General features: G+C 34.8%; 1 protein-coding gene across 1 annotated transcript in view; it reads left to right on the top strand.

Moving 5' to 3' along the window:
• Positions 1 to 20,261, top strand: part of LOC100374509 (protein unc-79 homolog) — a 35,776-nt gene continuing 15,515 nt past the window's right edge. The window contains exons 1-27 of the mRNA XM_085505787.1: positions 1 to 22; positions 551 to 671; positions 1,814 to 1,974; positions 2,289 to 2,459; positions 3,167 to 3,271; positions 3,770 to 3,825; positions 4,099 to 4,222; positions 4,376 to 4,440; positions 4,948 to 5,036; positions 5,272 to 5,341; positions 5,616 to 5,824; positions 6,489 to 6,778; positions 7,082 to 7,223; positions 7,704 to 7,791; positions 9,554 to 9,766; positions 10,988 to 11,215; positions 12,646 to 13,644; positions 14,093 to 14,241; positions 14,654 to 14,811; positions 15,165 to 15,346; positions 17,675 to 17,876; positions 18,312 to 18,533; positions 18,757 to 18,834; positions 19,086 to 19,195; positions 19,327 to 19,386; positions 19,521 to 19,646; positions 19,992 to 20,174. Of these exons, the coding sequence (XP_085361913.1) occupies positions 1 to 22; positions 551 to 671; positions 1,814 to 1,974; positions 2,289 to 2,459; positions 3,167 to 3,271; positions 3,770 to 3,825; positions 4,099 to 4,222; positions 4,376 to 4,440; positions 4,948 to 5,036; positions 5,272 to 5,341; positions 5,616 to 5,824; positions 6,489 to 6,778; positions 7,082 to 7,223; positions 7,704 to 7,791; positions 9,554 to 9,766; positions 10,988 to 11,215; positions 12,646 to 13,644; positions 14,093 to 14,241; positions 14,654 to 14,811; positions 15,165 to 15,346; positions 17,675 to 17,876; positions 18,312 to 18,533; positions 18,757 to 18,834; positions 19,086 to 19,195; positions 19,327 to 19,386; positions 19,521 to 19,646; positions 19,992 to 20,174 (4,623 nt within the window). The remainder of the gene's footprint in view (positions 23 to 550; positions 672 to 1,813; positions 1,975 to 2,288; positions 2,460 to 3,166; positions 3,272 to 3,769; positions 3,826 to 4,098; positions 4,223 to 4,375; positions 4,441 to 4,947; positions 5,037 to 5,271; positions 5,342 to 5,615; positions 5,825 to 6,488; positions 6,779 to 7,081; positions 7,224 to 7,703; positions 7,792 to 9,553; positions 9,767 to 10,987; positions 11,216 to 12,645; positions 13,645 to 14,092; positions 14,242 to 14,653; positions 14,812 to 15,164; positions 15,347 to 17,674; positions 17,877 to 18,311; positions 18,534 to 18,756; positions 18,835 to 19,085; positions 19,196 to 19,326; positions 19,387 to 19,520; positions 19,647 to 19,991; positions 20,175 to 20,261) is intronic.

The raw sequence follows: 20,261 nt of genomic DNA, 5'->3' as shown, positions 1-20,261 counted from the left end.
ATGTCGACTAAATCTGAGCAGTGTAAGTATTTTCATTGAAACCATTTCACCATTTTCATCCTCAGCTGTAATTAACTATGTGGTCTGTAGGTATACTAGTACATTACATAAGTAGGCCACGTTGCATACACGAATAGCCCGATCGAAAGGCACGGGATTCGGCTCTTTGAAAAAAAAGACAGTTACGTAACAAACACAATATGTCGCATATACGATGCAAATGTTTATAAACACATGTAGCTAAATCACGACAGTCCCCATGGTTGTGGCTGTTGTTTTTATTAACAGAAATATTCTATTTTTAATGGAGTTTCACTGTTTGTATCTTCTAGAATTGTAATTCGTAACAATTCATAAATAAGTCTACTGTATAAAAATAAACATTAAATAAACGTTAATTCAAATTAATTAATTTAAAAGCATTCTACCAACTAGTTAAAAAAAAGACTACATCTATCAATTTACAATGTTACACAGACCATACATGTACGAGAAATTCTATGACACATAGAATGTCTAATATTAGTAATATGTGTGTTTTTTGTTATAGTTTCAGCGAAGATTCGCAGTCTTCATGATTACCAGAATCGGTTAATTCATAATATTAATCCAGTACCAACTGGTTTTGATATTGCAAATACATTGAAATATTTCACGAATACTCTGAGGGGGTAAGTGTATTAATATACAACTACACTAGATGTTTTTTTTTGTTTTTTTACTTCTTTGTATCATTTAACTATTTTTATAGCCTTTTTTTCTCACCATAAATTATTTCCCAAATTCACTGTAATTTTGGCAAATTAACGTTAATTTTGAAGTAGGCAGAATATGATACAGAGTATTATTTTGTGGAAGGAGACAACAGTTGAAAATGGTGCTACAAGGGTTAATATCAAGACCCTGGTGGATTAATACAGTTAATTATATACTGTTAAACTTTTTTGCTTCCTGTTTGTGTAATGATAATCTGATAGCGCTGTGAGAACTAAATATTATGTTGCTTTGATGTAACCCAGTGACTCTATGCAAATTTGTCTTCTATAATATTAAAGCAGATATACAGTGTTGTGTTTTGTAAAACCCTATATTTATGGAATATTGGCATTTCATGATAAAAGTTAATTAATACACTCATTCTGGATTACCCATGGTTACAGTGAATTTCATAAAAGCATGAATGTTTTTGAAATATAAAATATTCATAATTGTTTTATAAATTTCAAATGACAGTTGAAAACAACTTGACCAATCACATTGCAGTGATTTGGCCAATGATTGAAGAAAACATGCAAAGTCTTATGGGTAATGGGCATGCCAACCAGTATGCAAATATCTGATAACAAATGTCTCTCACTAATTAACTGTAATTAATAAATATTTAAATAATATTTAGAAACTCAAAATAGCAGTTGAAAACCTTTTTGACCAATCACAGCAACTGTTATTTTGGTGTCACTGGTGCAAATGAGTATACTTTCGATATGACATCGATCAGCCTCTTTCAAAGAAGGCAGTACAAAAGAGCACAGTACAATAGCGAACCACAACCTATCATTTCAATTTGAATCTACGTTTATAAATATATACAGTTGATAACATCTATGGGTAATCCTAAACAAAGATTATTGTTCATTTCATTCCAAAGTACTTGTGTGCACATCAACATACGGTAATCTAAATTTTAGTAATGTAGATCCCTGCTATACTATTTTATCCTCATACAATCCCGTTTTTCTGCATCAATCGCAAATTTAAAGTTCATGTTGTATTAAAATTTGTTATCCATACCTTTCTTATTTCGATATAATAGAATTTTAAAAGGTGCACCTGAACCAACCGAGGCTGAAATAAATAGTAAACGTCGCATCAATGTCCGCCTTTCCCATTTTCCAAATCTTGACTATTTTGGATTGTACGGCGCTCTTGTCAACTTGATAGATATTATGCCATCTGTACAGTATGGGCAAAGTGGTAAGTTTAATTCCAAGCATTCAGTTTTGCTTCAGCTTTATGTTGTTTAAAAAAATGCAATTCCTAATGTGCAGTTTATTGCAATTGTAAATGTTGAAGCTGAAAACAAAACTGATTTCACAAATTTGGAGTTCCGTTTTTATGTGAATATCAACCATGATTATTAATTATATCCATAAGAACAAACTTTTCTGTTACGTTCTACATCTTTTTGATGATTATTGGCTGTGACCAGTCTTGTAAATATTTCTCCACAAACCATTTCAGTACATCTGTAAACTACCAGTACATAAATGTTTCGTGTACCTTTGCAGCTCTGGGTGAAGCTATCTTGCAAACGTTTGCCTGCATCATAGCGTTTCTCGAACCAGACATCCTGGAAACGTTGCCGTACACCGTGGCGACCACGCTAGCGATTTTTCCGGCGTCCGTAAATAAGGAGACAGTTGAGTTGTTGTGTAAGACGTTCCTACCAATGACTCTTTGTAAGTACTAGATGACAATTACGATAAATTATTCTCAGCAAATATCATAGAATCACATGTGTTGATAATAAATAATTTTCTCTATCCTAATGCATGGGCAATACGATGTGTTCTCACAAGAAAACTCATACACATCCACTTCAAACCAACACGTGTTCAGAAAATTGTATAGAGCATTCTTGAAGGATAATATTTTGAGACCTCTAGATTTGTCTGTTTCCATGGTTTCTTAGTTGATTGGAAATCACTCCCTCACTAATATGTGGAAGAATTTAGTCAGAATATTATCCTTTAAAATTATTTTTTTTAAAATAGATATAAAACACAGCTATCCCCACAAATCTGAATTTTTTATACAGACAAGGCTTAAATAGTTTCTCTATGTTCAACAATTGACCATTTTCCATCCACTGTGAATCCTGTGTTATGTGTGAAATTGATAGTAAAAACACTGCAAAAATAGGTTATAGTGTCATGTGTCATAGTGGTGTCAAAGCACCTTGTGGGATTTGACAAACACAAACATATTTTTTTATATTGGAGTTGATATCACTTATTCATAAAGCTGGTTGATACTTGTTGCGTAACCTTTGGTTCATGAATAATACCAGCCAATATAAACAAGTGATAACATCATACCCGGTAATATACCTGGTAAATTTTTTCCATTTTACTGAATTAATATTATAATTTGTTTGCTTCTGTAGCTTTTTACTCATTTTCAGACGATACAGATCGAAATGAACCATCTTATGTCACATTGTCCACTTCAGCCATCACTATGTTAGTTTTACAGCAAACGACCAATAAAGGTAATCAGTTTGTAGTTTGATGTGCATTCGGAATGAAGCGGTATCAGCCAGTTTATCATTTTGTATACATCAAGAATGAACCGGTGTGAGGCAGTATGTGTATTATACATCTAGAATGAACCGGTATCAGCCAGTTTGTCATTTTGTATACATCAAGAATGAACCGGTGTGAGGCAGTATGTGTATTATACATCTAGAATGAACCGGTATCAGCCAGTTTGTCATTTTGCATACATCTAGAATGAACCGGTATCAGCCAGTTTATAGGAGAGGGCATTCATGCTGCAGTGTATGTATGGAATGTACCGGTAGCATTCATATTTAACCATCTTCATGTCACGAACTGGACATTTTCATGAATAAAAGTCATTATTAAGTCCCTTTATATACATGTCTAAACTATGATTAATTGTTTTTTATCTCATGCATGTCTGTATATCATCTATTCTTACTTGTTTACCCAACAGTATTTCATATGTATCGTTTATTTCATTTCAGCGTGTCATGCCCAGTTAGTGGAGAGTATGATGACATATGCTGGAAATGTATGCAAGGTAAATATTCATGCACTATCAATAAAAGATGTGCTTTTTTTGTTAATATTTTTTCTATTTTGATACATAAAAATTAATAATTTACTCCAATAAAAGCCATTGTTTGAATTCTTTGCTGTACGAGTCAGTTTAGTAAGATAGCGATAAACACAGTCTTGAGGTATTTTGTATGAAAGTGTGAATACTATGGTTCAGGAATATTTGTTGTGACATCTATGGATATTAATGACTGAATCTACAATTACGACAATTTTTTTTCTTCAACTTGAATAGGATCTATTGTGCGTTATTGCGTATGGGCCACAGAATGCCAGGAAACCAGCTGTTCACCTTCTCTTCCATTACTGGCCATCTTTGATTCCACCATTGACTGAAGTCAGAGATTACAAATATGTTGGTAAGTTCACAGTTAAACCATATTTAGATTTGAATTATCAGTGTCAGATTCAGTTTCCAGCCTCACTTTCAGATTTCACTCCCATAATGAATGATCTACTAAATAAATATAGCATGAGAAAAACTTGTTATTATTTCATATTTTATTTTACAGCTTGGAAACCAATATCTTGTCAGAGATCCGACTGCAGTAATCCAAGCAATAAACCAGCTGTAAAGGTAAGACTTCTACAGTAACAGTAAAATATTCATGGCACATGGCAGTCCCATAGTAACAGTAAAATATTCATGGCACATGGCAGTCCCATAGTAACAGTAAAATATTCATGGCACATGGCAGTCCCATAGTAACAGTAAAATATTCATGGCACATGGCAGTCCCATAGTAACATTGAATAGTAAAATATTCATGGCACATGGCAGTCCCATAGTAACAGTAAAATATTCATGGCACATGGCAGTCCCATAGTAACAGTAAAATATTCATGGCACATGGCAGTCCCATAGTAACAGTAAAATATTCATGGCACATGGCAGTCCCATAGTAACATTGAATAGTAAAATATTCATGGCACATGGCAGTCCCATAGTAACAGTAAAATATTCATGGCACATGGCAGTCCCATAGTAACATTGAATATGGCTTATGTGACAAAATAGTACATATATTGCACAATGTAAAAACTACTGTTATAAAAATCCATAATGCTTTTTCTTTTTTCTCAGATTTGCATGGATCCTTCAGTATCTGCACAATACAGTGAGACTCCACCGCCATTGTACGTTTGCACCGAGTGTAGTGACCTTATTGCAAGGTGAGACCTTATTACAATATAGCGTGAAAACAAATTGATGTTTGTATAACAAGAAACGCAACAACTAAATACAGAATTAGTATTTTGATAATCTTGAATGACCGTGACCACTAGTATTTCTTTGTATATCTTTTAAATTCACATTTATGACTGTGTCAGTGCTATGCTAGGAGACAAATTGAAAAGTAAAAATATTTGCAGTATTGTCACATTGTTGTTTACATATGACTTGCAGGGAAACAAATAAAATTCTGAAAAATGTACTTCTTCCACAAGAACATGTATCAAAAGTCTGTGAAAATAAGGTTAGTTGCTTTGTTGTCTTCAAACGATAAGGAACAAGAACAATTTCCAATGTTGATATTATTGGGCAGGCAGGTAGAAAGTGGCAATGATATAATTTTTCAATGAGTAACTATTTTGATATAACCAATAATATATAAAAAAAATGTCAAAGACTTTGGATATCATCTGTAGGATTGTTTTGCTGGTGAAATTGACATTATGTTGCAATATGCTGCAAAGCTCTAGAATTTCCTGTCGTACAACTTCAGACATTGCGTTCATTTCTTTTAACAGAATTGTACATCACTTGATAAGCTCGCTGTTGTCACATGCTACGACAGTGAGTGTACACGTTACCATGGAAACAAAGCTGTCAGATACTGTCAGAATTGTCATCAACACCAGCATGGAGTCGAGAGTAGTCACATTCTGCAGGGCTTACCACCTGATCCATGGAACTGTCCTTTGGAAGAGCAGAGCTATATGGTTGAGGCAATCGTCAGGTAAAGTAGATACCTCTTCCTGTATTCTATGAGAGCGTCCGTACCATAGGGAGGTTATCGTATCCACCTAGAGGTTATACAGAACATTTCTGACTAGACTGGTTTCCTCATCACTTTGTGCATTTTCAGTGTCCTAAATATAATCATGTAAAAAGTTCATTTTGTGGTTCAAGACAAGATCCTGCGTTATGTATGAAATTGAATGTATAAAAACGGCATATAAAGGTCACAGCATCATAATGGATTTAACAAATGCGGAAGTATTGCACATTTGATGATTGTCAATTCTGATCAAGAAAGAGTATCTCATCATCTTATCCCCTCTGAAAAATTAGCATTTCGACATTGAGCTATATTCAGTCCATGACTTTCACGCAATATGCCAAGATCTCGCAGTAAACAGAGAACCACATATTTGATTCTACAGTGATCACATGACTTTCACTGCAGGAATTGACACTCATGGTGGTGTTCTACAAAATACACATTGTTTTGAAAATTATGCTTGGCAAACATTGAAATTATGTCTACCATTCTTTGTAGTGTGTTTTATTCAAGACAAATTACGCTTTTAAAATTTGATGCAAGGGAAGTGAACATTCCAAAGTTAAGATAACATTTATACTGGTTACCATAGTAACAGTCGAAATTGTTTTATTAACAGTTTATTGAAAGAAGCTCAGCCTCTGGATGAAAAGCGAGTGTTTGAAATGGGCGTGTCTTCGTCCCACCACTATTCGGCTGGACATCATTCCAACTTGCGTGATCACATTGATAACGAGGAGTGGGAAAGCCAGGACGGTTCTGGTGATGGACAAAGGATTCTCAGTCGATATGGTGTATGGATGTTAGTAGAGAAGTGTACACCAGGAGATAATACACCGGTTGAAGTATTTGGTCGTATGTTAAGTATGCTCTTCCAGTGGTTCGTTTCAACAGCATGTCAGGTCGGTGGTAAGTGAATTCTATGAAGCTAATTAGGCATCACTAACAAATTAGCCGCTAAAGAGTTGATTAACAAATTTGCAGAACTTTATATTGAATAAATCAACTAAAACAGTTGCAATGTTGTAACAACTGATTTTGCTATTAGATTTTTTTAAACTCCAAAAATTAGCATTATGAGTTTTTGATCTTGGTCTTGGTGAATCTAGAAATAACACAATTGTTTACCTGGACAATACAAGTGTCAACTGTGTTAATTCTACAGCATGTAGGTGTGTAATTTACCGGTAATTTTATTACATCTGTTTTCAGATGATGCCGGGGTAGCTTTGGAACAATTGAAACCGGAGTATCTGGCAAACTGGTTGATTGGATTAAGTCACAGTCATTTTGACGTGCTTGTTTCGTGTCTTCTACCACATCCACCTGAATATGCCAAAGTTGGGGGTCACTGGTAAGTAGCTATAGCATTTACTCGACATGATGTGTGGCTCAATGTTTAGTGTTTTTGCCCATCATCAGAGAGTTGGTGGGTGTTGTTGGCTGCACATAATGAGTACAATCATGCTCTCCATCTGCATTCAGTCAGAGTGGACAATAAAACTATCGGCCCAGTGTGCTCCTAATACACATACAAGAACATATCACAAAACGGATAATCGCAAGATGACTGGACATAAATAGTTGTATTTATTCGTCAGGAGATTGGTGTCCTGTCTTTCAAGTTAAGATGATTAGGTTCCCTTGAGGATACCATGGCCTCTCCAAACTTCACTTAATTGGCCAACTAAATAATAAACAAATAATCATATAAACTGAACATAAGACAATGGCCATTCATCTCTTTCTAGGTCAAAGTCTGCTGTGAATCTAATCAAAGATGTTGTGTTGTTATTATTGTATTATAGTTATTTCTTTATCTGTTCCATTTTAGGGAGACATTGTCAAGTACACTGTGTCAACTGGAGGAAGGCATCAACAGAATTCTAGCATTGACACCATATAACATTGTTAGCTTTGAGGTAATGTACGTCTTGTTGCAAACATACTGCGAGTCATACCATGTGTGATATTGTCACTTTAAATACTGGTAGTACCTTTCTTCTCTCAGCTATTTTACAGGTAAAAATAGGAGGCGTTGCATAAAATTATTGCAGAGTTAAATGTATCATTTACTTGCAGTGATTAATTCATGTGATCATCATATGTGATGTTTCAACCAGTCATGTGATGTTTCAACCAGTCATGTGATGTTTCAACCAGTCATGTGATGTTTCAACCAGTCATGTGATGTTTCAACCAGTCATATGATGTTTAAACCAGTCATGTGATGTTTAAACCAGTCATGTGATGTTAGAACCAGTCATGTGATGTTTCAACAGTCATGTGATACTTGAATCAATCATGTGATATCGTTCTGACCAATCATCTGTTGTGTTCAATACATCTGCCTAATATAACATAGTTGTAGTTTTACCATAGCGATATTTGTTATATGACTTGTATTTACAATATCTCACTGATACATTACTTTGAGTACCGGTACACAAATAATTTTTAATGGTTGTACATCGCTGGTGAAAATATTAATCTAAATCACATAATTATTCATTTACCCATTAATTTAATTTATTTACCTAGAAAATATTTCATACAATACACAAAATTATACATGCAGTCTAGGTAAAATGGAATCTGAAATAGCTTAAAAGCTAGTCGAGTCAGATTGCTGACATGACATGAATTTAATGACTTATGTTAAGACTGACAGTAGGTAGTTACACATCAAAATATTTCAAATACACAAATATGATAATAAAATATTATATATATATATATACACATACATTTATAATACGTGGTAAATATTAATTCTATTCTAAATACTCTGACATTAAATTTTCCTGTATACTAATACTTATATCTGTACATACAGTTCATTGGGTAACATGACATGAGATGACATGTTTTTTAACTAATACAACATACAGGTCTGGGATTACATAATGCCACATTGGACATGACATGTTTTTTAACTAATACAACATACAGGTCTGGGATTACATAATGCCACATTGGACATGACATGTTTTTTAACTAATACAACATACAGGTCTGGGATTACATAATGCCACATTGGACATGACATGTTTTTTAACTAATACAACATACAGGTCTGGGATTACATAATGCCACATTGGACATGACATGTTTTTTAACTAATACAACATACAGGTCTGGGATTACATAATGCCACATTGGACATGACATGTTTTTTAACTAATACAACATACAGGTCTGGGATTACATAATGCCACATTGGACATGACATGTTTTTTAACTAATACAACATACAGGTCTGGGATTACATAATGCCACATTGGACATGACATGTTTTTTAACTAATACAACATACAGGTCTGGGATTACATAATGCCACATTGGACATGACATGTTTTTTAACTAATACAACATACAGGTCTGGGATTACATAATGCCACATTGGACATGACATGTTTTTTAACTAATACAACATACAGGTCTGGGATTACATAATGCCACATTGGACATGACATGTTTTTTAACTAATACAACATACAGGTCTGGGATTACATAATGCCACATTGGACATGACATGTTTTTTAACTAATACAACATACAGGTCTGGGATTACATAATGCCACATTGCACATGACATGTTTTTTACATAATACAACATACAGGTCTGGGATTACATAATGCCGCATTGGACATGAAATGTTTTTTAACTAATACAACATACAGGTCTGGGATTACATAATGCCACATTGGGTTGAAGCTATATATAATGATGTCTCCGAAGACGACTTGATGAAACTTCAAGACCCATTACAGAAGCTGTTGGCAATTGATCTGTGTCCACTACCTTTCTCTACCGAGAAAATGTTTTCATTTGTCAGCAGAAAGTTTGAAAACAGTCCATCTGAAGAACAGGAACATGGGCTTACATGGTTGCAGGTACTTGTATTCATAGTCATGTTGAATTAGGGGTGTAAATTGAAGGGTATAAAATAATAAGTTCAATATGCTGACCAATAAGAATCATGGTAGTTTATAGCACCATCATTTTGGTACAACATTTAGCACATTTTTATGCAGTTTTTTTTAATTTTTTAGCTCGGCTGTCGACTTTGTCGAGCAGAGCTTATCATATGAGTGATTGTTCATCGTCGTCCGTGTCAATGTTTTACTTTTTCGACTTCTTCTTGAAAACTACAAGCCTGAATGCTTTGATACTTGGTGTATATGTACTTTGGGTAGACCTCTCTTAGGTTTGTTCATTTCATGATGATATCTTCAATTCTCTAATTTTGGTGAATATTTTTGTAATTTTTGGTAAAAAGTGATATTTTAGACTTCTTGTTAAAAACCGCAAGTCCGATTGTTTTTATATTACATATATAGGTACTACATATGACCCTCTCTCAGATTTGTTCATTTTGTAATGAATGTATCTTTAATTCTCTAATATTGGTGAATATTTTTGTCATTTTGGTAAAAAGTGATATTTTCGACTTCTTTTTAATAACTACAAGTCCAATTGCTTTGATATTACATATATAGGTACTACATGTGGACCTCTTTCAGATTTGTTAATTTTGTGGTGATATCTTCAATCATCTAATTTTGATGATTGTTTTTGTCATTTTTGGTGGAAAGTAATATTTTTGAATTCTTGTTGAAAACAGCAAGTCCCATTGCTTTGATACTATACATATTGTTCATTTTCTAATGATATCTTCTGTTCTTTAATTGAAATGTGCATTGCTAACAGCGGAACTATCTCAGCCGCCTGGCTGCTTGTTCATTATTTTAGACCCATCAACAACATCTCAAAATTATCATAATAATGCCATAATCAGACAGTCTATTGTTGGAAGTTGCACTCAGATAGGCAGATTTTGTCTGGAAATAAATTGTTGCTAAAATTGAAAATAAGATTCCACAACTCATGTGCTAAAATTAAATTTCAAAAAATAAGATTTATTTTTAATCTTTCCAAAAAAATTGTACACAATTTTTATGAAAAATTCTCATTCTCAGACAAGCAATTCAATATTTGTGATAGTCACTTGCAGTGTCTAATTTTTTTGATTAACGAATGATTTTTCACTTTCAACCTAGCCAAGATTGGATTATTTTTAAATACTGTGAAATTTCTGTTTCTCTATATTTCAGATTCTCTCACAACTTGAAATTGTTATTCCTCTACAACTTGTACTCAGCATGTTCAATAAAGGCGTAACTGGTTTAATACCATCTGATCAAGCGGTCAGTGAAAATGAACCCGCCGCTACAACAACCCCTGATGTGAACAAGAAAAAGCATGTAGAAATTAAGAAACTGACCGGTAACGAATTACGTGTTACCTGTTTTGTTATGATGTTGGATTTAGTCCTGAAACAGGTCAGTTCTTGAATGTTTAACTTTCTTGATTTTGAAGTTGTATTAAAAAATCATAGTCAAGGGTGATGTGAGCAAAACCTATACTTTCAGCGGACTACCATTTTTTTACCATTGGGTGTTACCATCACTGGGAGAAGAATTTAATAATTTATTTGGTTAATTTAGTAATGCTGTTATACAGTGTGTTCATTACTGTTCTGTCTTGTTGTCGTATCAGAATCCCATGTTAATGTCTTATTGTATATTGTCAAATTTCCTGCACCAGACTACCCTAGAGTTTTCTGTTATGTTTGACTGCTATCACTACACTAAAGTCCAGTATGTAATATTCTACCCACAAACAGAATTTAGTTTGTTTTACCTAAAAGACAGACACGATATAAACAACTTAATAAATTATTTGATCATTTGAAAGACTTATTCACATGTTTATATTTTGAAACAACCAGTTGTATTTCACTTTTCAACTGACAAGACAAAAGACATCAAGCTCCTTAGAAATATTCATGCAATCTTCAGCTCTGCTGCAAATCTATCCATTTGAAGGCTGAACAGAGGTGCATTAGGATAATAATACAAACCGCCGACTCGCCCAACATCTCGTATTGTTTGCTAAAAGTTTATTGATTGACACTCAACTTATTAATTCAACCAATCAAATAACTACATTCATTTCATGGATGCAGGTCTTTCATATCACGCATGTACTGGATGTTAGTGTTTCGATAGCGGCCACACGTAATAGAAATCTCAGATGTAGCACCAAGCATATTGGAGCTGATCCCTATGTTGATTTCTTCTGTTATTTATCACAATACTATTCATAAAACATTGAAACCTGCTGTTTACAATTTGATGACAGTTGTCTTGGATTAGGTTAATGAATTTAATAATTATACATAAAAAATGACAAAGTCGACACAGCGGACCTGTTCAAATTACTAATTGTTCGTTGTCGTCATCCGTTGTCGTCAACTTCACAATTTCAACTTCCTCTTCGAAACAACAATTCAGAATGTTTCCAAATTTGATATGCAAGTACCTTGGATGTTTTTTTCTCAGATTTGTTCATTTCATGTCAAAATCTCAAATTCTCTATTTTTTGTGAATATTTTTGTCATTTTTGGTAAAAAGTGATATTTTCAACTTCTTGTAAAAAAACGCAAGTATGATATTACATATGTAGGTACCGGTACTATATGTGGACCTCTCTCAGATTTTTTCATTTTGTGGTGATATCTTTAATTCTCTACCGTAATTTTGATGAATATTTTTCTAATGATATCTTCTGTTCTTAATTGAAATGTGCATTGCTAACAGCAGAGCTATCTCAGCCGACAGGCTGCTTGTTTAATACTTTCTAATATTGGTCACTTTTTTATGAGAGCCATAATTAGAAGTTATTCTTAATTAATTTTTATCTAATCCAGGCTGAGCTTCAAGATCTCCCCTTTCATCAAGGTTTGGAAGATAGCTTATCCAAAGACATGGTATCGTTGATAACACAGATGTTGTCTGTCGGTTGGAATGAGAATCATAAATGTAGTGAAGACGAACACTTGGAATGTACACTATGTGAATTGACAGCATTATGGTTTCAATTAGCGTTGGATCTTATCACGTACATAGCACCCAGAGATCCTATCAAGATCTCTGAATTGATGGAGATTACAGATAAAAAACTCGAACAGACCATCAACGAAGCTTTGCATATTCATGAATCAAAGAGTCAAGCCAGCCATGAGTCTAGTGATGCTGAGCCAAGTAAAGAGAAAGTTTCCACCCCTTCTGTCGATGATTTGCTGAATATGGGGAATAATATTGATACTGAATTTGTTGCGCCAAATTTTGTGTCTGCAAATGGTTTCTCGGCGACAAGGGTAACTTCAACCATGGCCACAAGTAATGGTGTCTCATTCTCACCTACGTTCACTGTTCCCAGTACTGGAGTCAGCCGACAGGTATACCCGCTATTATCGGAGACAGATACATTGTCAAGTCTGTCTGCTGAAGCATTGTGTACTGCCGTTGCAGAAAATGGTACATCATTATATTCTGCCAGTTCTGCACACACCAAGACGTTACTGACAGCGCAGCACGCCAGCATGCCACCACATCCTTCCATTTTGAAAGAATCAACACCACAGTTGACGATTGCTAATACGACCATACCTGCTGTGATCACCACCAACGCAGCCACCAATGGTACGACAACTAAAACCACAATAGCAGATGCTAATAAACATCATAAAAAAGGTCAATCTGTGGAAATCAACATACCTGTGATTGATCCCAGTGAGAAGAGTAAGACTCCCAATGGATCTGAAAGCTCTTCTTCCGAGGATAAGTGGCCAACCAGTCACGGAGTATTTACCTTCCGCATCAGTGAGTTCCCCAAATCTCTGCAATTGTTATATGCATTTCTGAAGGTAAGCTAAAGATCTGTTTTGTTTTTTTATTACAATTATTATTTTAGCTATGTGTATGGCTAGTATTTTTTTTTTCTCAACGAAGTTTTAAACGTTGCATGTTTCTGTACATTTCATAGCTTCTAGTGTATCCAACCTCCCAGCATCAGATGCAAAGTGCATGATTGACCTTACCCTGGCATGATTGACCTTACCCTGGCATGAATACAACTTTACCACCTATGCCGTCCTTTTGTCAACACCAAGGTTAGATAATAGGTTATTGTTATCACATGGGTTTCTTTGTTTAATACTTTTTTATATGTAATATTTTTTTTTAAATTTCAGGAAGGTAGTTTTGATATCAATTTATTTATTTCTGTGTCAGCATTGTGACATTTCTCAATAGAGTCTAAATATTCCATGTTACTCACTGTCTTCATTAACATTATATACTTTCATTTGACAGGAACTACCAAGGCATGATGACCCTGATATTTTGTTACATTTAGTTAGTTGTATCAAGGTACTTTGTTTGAACGCAGAGTGTCTGAACAATGCTGCCAAGGATCATATCGGTTTCTTGATATGGTTACAAGAAAATTTGCTTCTTCCAAGGTTTGTTTTTCATTCTTTCTCTTTTACTTTGCAATTTATTTAACTTTCATTTTTTTTGTGACCTTACTGCTGTAATTTTCCATGTCAATTTTGTGTCAATAAATATTAATGTTACACCATTTTTGACTTTGTTACATTTTAAAATGACACATATTTAATCTAAAATCAAATTTTTTGTTGGGAGAGACAAGGAAATTAAAAATTTGCACTATGGATCTTAGCATTTCTGCACTTATGACAATGACACAGCCTTTGATTATCCACTCAGCACAGAGTAGTTGCAGGGGATATAGATGTTACCAGTATCTTCACATTCATGTGTACATTCATACAAAGTTATAACTAAAAAAAAATGGGTAGTGTTAAGGAGCAGTTGTTGGACAAGATCTTTCTGTTCTTATTTGCTTTGTAGTTTTTGGAAGTTTTTACATGCTGACTTATCCCACGTGGTGCAAATATTGGTATTGTTAATTCTACACTGCATGGCGCTCCCAGGTTCAATGGACGTCTTCTGGGAGTTAGTGGACACAGAGTTCAATAGTGACGACTGGCAAGTCAGGTTTAATGCAGGTAATAAGAATTTAAAATTTACTTCAAATGACATTTATCTTTGCTGCATCTTTTTCAGATGTATGTTCTTGGCTCTCCATTTTTTAATGCTAAGACACATATGGACCTTAAACTCTGCTGTTGAGAGTAGATGGGTATTTTCATGGTCTAAGTTTCAAAATTGATTGGTGACTATCAAAACCACTGCTGGACTCATTTTTCAAAATAGAAGCATTCAAACTGCCGCTGCTTCCTGCAAAATCAAAGACTAAATGTATTAGTAGTTTGTTGAAATGTGGTTCATTGTTCTTTTGTATTCATCGTCAATTTAAAAAAAAAAAATATTGGTGTATATTATTTGTCTTTTGTTTTAGTGGAGTGTATAACAGTAATGTGTCGATTTATTGAGAAGAAGATGATATCTAACAATGCAGCAATCATGTCATCATTAGCACATTCATTCTGTTATTTGATCAGCTGTGTTGATGACATCTGTCCATCTGTGTCTGCTAAAGCTGTACTCATGATAGAGAGTATCAAAAGAAGATCACTCAAGGTAGGTGTTATAAAGGAAGACACACTTGTTTAGATTTAGCACATGTGTACAGTTGTAGTCGATTGTATAAAAATGACATTTTTTGCTGCTAATATACGTATATGTGTCTCAGTTAATTACAAATATTTGAGAAACATTTTTGGTCAAACATACCCATGCTGGTTACCTTGATGTTAACAAATGACATTGTGCTGGTCTATATACATTCTCGTTCATTGTTTTCACATGGATATGATTGGCCATAAATGTGATTGGCCATGAATGTGATTGGCCATGAATGTGATTGGCCATGAATGTGATTGGCCATGAATGTAATTGGCCATGAATGTGATTGGCCATGAATGTAATTGGTCATGAATGTAATTGGTCATGAATGTAATTGGTCATGAATGTAATTGGCTATGAATGTGATTGGCCATGAATGTGATTGGCTATGAATGTGATTGGCCATGAATGTGATTGGCCATGAATGTGATTGGTCATAAATGTGAATGGCCATGAATGTGAATGGCCATGAATGTAATTGGCTATGAATGTGATTGGCTATGACTATAATTGGCCATGAATGTGATTGGCCATAAATGTGATTGGCCATGAATGTGATTGGCTTTGAATGTGATTGGCCATGAATGTGATTGGCCATGAATGTGATTGGCCATGAATGTGATTGGCCATGAATGTGATTGGCCATGAATGTGATTGGCCATGAATGTGATTTGCCATGAATGTGATTTGCCATGAATGTGATTTGCCATGAATGTGATTGGCTTTGAATGTGATTGGCCATGAATGTGATTGGCCATGAATGTGATTTGCCATGAATGTGATTGGCCATGAATGAGATTGGTCATGAATGTGATTGGCCTTGAATGTGATTGGCCATGAATGTGATTGGCTTTGAATGTGATTGGCCATGAATGTGATTGGCCATGAATGTGATTTGCCATGAATGTGATTGGCCTTGAATGTGATTGGCCATGAATGTGATTGGCCATGAATGTGATTGGCCATGAATGTGATTTGCCATGAATGTGATTGGCCTTGAATGTGATTGGCTTTGAATGTGATTGGCTTTGAATGTGATTGGCTATGAATGTGATTGGCCATGAATGTGATTGGCCATGAATGTGATTGGCCATGAATGTGATTGACCATGAATGTGATTTGCCATGAATGTGATTGGCCATGAATGTGATTGGCCATGAATGTGATTGGCCATGAATGTGATTGGCCATGAATGTGATTGGCCATGAATGTGATTGGCCATGAATGTGATTTGCCATGAATGTGATTGGCCATGAATGTGATTGGCCATGAATGTGATTGGCCATAAATGTGATTGGCCATGAATGAGATTGGTCATGAATGTGATTGGCCATGAATGTGATTGGCCATGAATGTGATTGGCCATGAATGTGATTGGCCATGAATGTGATTGGCCATGAATGTGATTGGCCATGAATGAGATTGGCCATGAATGTGATTGGCCATGAATGTGATTGGCCATGAATGTGATTGGCCATGAATGTGATTGGCCATGAATGTGATTGGCCATGAATGTGATTGGCCATGAATGTGATTGGCCATGAATGTGATTGGCCATGAATGTGATTGGTCATGAATGTGATTGGCCATGAATGTGATTGGTCATGAATGTGATTGGCCATGAATGAGATTGGTCATGAATGTGATTGGCCATGAATGTGATTGGCCATGAATGTGATTGGCCATGAATGTGATTGGCTATGAATGTGATTGGTCATGAATGTGATTGGCCATGAATGAGATTGGTCATGAATGTGATTGGCCATGAATGTGATTGGCCATGAATGTGATTTGCCATGAATGTGATTGGCCATGAATGAGATTGGCCATGAATGAGATTGGCCATGAATGAGATTGGCCATGAATGAGATTGGTCATGAATGTGATTGGCCATGAATGTGATTGGCCATGAATGTGATTGGCCATGAATGTGATTTGCCATGAATGTGATTGGCCATGAATGAGATTGGTCATGAATGTGATTGGCCATGAATATATTTTCCTTTGAATATCATTGGTCTTGAATGTGTTTGGCCATGATTGTGATTAGCCATGAATGTGATTGGCTATGAATGTGATTGGCTATGAATGTGATTGGCTATGAATGTGTTTGGCCATGATTGTGATTAGCCTTATTAATTTGGTTGGACATGGAAGATATTAGCAATGGATGTGATTGGCTGTAAATGTGATTGGCCAAAGTTTTGATTAGCCATGGATATGATTGCAAATCACAAATTTAGTTTCATGATTTATAGCATCTGTGAATTTATATAATTTCAGGTTTTGGTGTCATGTTTAGAATTCCAGTGGGATTCTGTAATTGATGACCGCCGTATGATACTACGTCATATAAGTATATTGCATCATTATCTCCCCGACATCAATGCGTTATCCTGGGAATTCTTCATGAACCGATTGGACACAGTCTCATTGGAAGCACAGGTTGATTTAGAACAGAACAAAGAATTCCCATTTCCTGTTGGTAGGTGGCTTTAATTTAATATTTGGTTAGTAATCAGATTTGTCTTAATACAGTTTACTCTTCATTGATTAAAATATTTGTTCATGCTTTTGTTTTTTTACAATTTTATTTACAACCATCACTGGTGAAAATTTTTTTCAGGAAACTGTAATTTTGGCTTGTTCTTTAGACTCTTCTGAACAGTGTAATTACAAGATAATTCCTATTTGTGCAACATATATAAATTTGGTTGTTCAGGATTACTTCAAAGTTTGTGTTGTTTCTTTGAATTTAGCTGTTTTCACCAGTTCGCTCTGAGCTCATAGAAATACATAGTACAGTGGTGCACCTTTGAGCATCATAGAACATTCTTCGACAAAGCTCTGCCCCTGAAAAATGCATATTAAGTACAGTTAAGTCCATATAAATCCATCAACCATATTATTTCATTTGCAGATATGACCAGGTCAAATGCTGGGCTCATGGATCGCAGTGAAGCATTTATGCGAAAACTGAATCGTGCCAGATTTGCTCGTTCTCGGTCAGAGAGTGTACGCTCTTTGAGTTTAAACATCACTGCAAGGTACTTGCGTCCTACTAAACATGGAGACTATAGGAGAACAGTATCTATGCCAGTTAATGTACCAGTTAATAAAATGCGAGTCCGTCATCGTTCAGGTACGACTTAGTGAATTGAGACTCAAGGTGATAATCTCGATTGCCAGCATAAAAAAGTGAACAAAACAAGAAATGCAATTGTTGATGATATTTGTTGGTATATATTACATTTATTTGAGAGATATCATTAAAAGTTTGATTTTGCTGAAATAGTGTCACCTACAAAAATTCACATTGATGCACACCACATTGTCTTGGTTTTTAATTTGTTTTCCTTCTCCAGGTGAGAAGAGTACCTACAGTCGTCAAATCTCTGAGCCAATTTTACCACATTCATGTCTTGGTGACAATCTGTTTTCAGGTAAGCATATTTACCATGTGACATCTCATTACGTAACTATGACAGAATTCCTTTTTTTTTGACATTTTTTTTCTTATTAAATTCTGTCTGTTGGTACATTGTCTGTCTTGGCATCATATGTCCATTATCCATCTATCTCTCTATCTATCTATCTGCTCTTCTGTTTGTTTGTGTGTCTGTTTATGGAGAGTGAAAATAAGTTGACATTATTACATGTGTATTATTACATTATTAATGTTTTGTACTTTTAGATGGACATCTGAAGAATGGTGAAGATGATTGGTTTGAGATACCTCCTGAAATTGACCTGTCATCATTAGACAAAGAAACTATACATAATTTGATATTTCTCATGATGAAAGTAAGTTCTTGTAAACTTCATATATGAAATAATTCTCCCATCATGCATTTTATTCTTCAATTAAGGAGTCTATTAATTCTCTGTAAAACATTTTTGTTATTAATCTGAAGTTATTTTTCTCCTATTACTAGTTTATGACTACAACTGATATTGAAAATAATCAAGACGAGCGGTTTGCCGGCAAAGCCATGGTACGTTCTCTGTGTTATCTTAGGGTGAACACATCAAGAATATTCGCTTTAAAAAGAAACTCAAAATAACATCTTTTTATATATCCCATATGATATGTATTTGTGTTAATATCTTTTTTTGTCTTCAATCATAGAATACAGTACTACGTCATACTATGGTGTTGTTGGGTTATAACCAATACGAGAAAGCCTTCTCACTGTCCCCGCACCAACTCAGACAGTCAGCTGTATATTATGCTCTTCTGACTGGACTGCCAAAGGTATTCATTGTTTTCTTGACAAAATTTAGTTGTAATTATTTTTCTGGGTGAAATTATGCAATATTTAATGTTTTTATTTCCAGCATCAGTTTTGAGAAATTTGACTAGAATGCTTAGTTTTAGTTACGTACAAAACATATGAACATTATTTCTTATTCAAATTAACATTTGGATTGATTTATTATTTATTTTGGAGACTTTAAATTAAATCTCCTGTGAACTAAGCTGGGACTGATTCAAAGTCATGGTAAAGTAGAGACTACTTTACGTTAACCAAATTGACAAAAACTCCAAACCTATATATCTCACAATGAGGTTGAAAGATTGCATTATTTCTCTTCACAGGTTTTGGATAAGAATGTCAAGTTAGGAACTCAATTAATGCTGTTGACAGTAGATTTGTTGAAGTACTGCCCCTCTCCTCAGAAGTCACCACATGACTTCCAGCCAGTCGATTACACCCTATGGTACTTGGAGCCACATTGTCGGCACTCCTGGCTGATGACGTTACTCGTCATCCTATATAAGGTCCGTTTATACAACACTTTGTATTCATCATGCAGTTATTGTAGATAAGGAAAATTTCGTGCCTAAATTTTTTTGCACATTTTTTTA

This window comes from Saccoglossus kowalevskii, chromosome 2, assembly GCF_978046115.1.
Source record: "Saccoglossus kowalevskii chromosome 2, keSacKowa6.1, whole genome shotgun sequence".
Lineage (NCBI taxonomy): Eukaryota > Metazoa > Hemichordata > Enteropneusta > Harrimaniidae > Saccoglossus > Saccoglossus kowalevskii.
The sequence above is the reverse complement of the archived record's forward strand: the minus strand, read 5'-3'. Positions and strand labels throughout refer to the sequence as shown.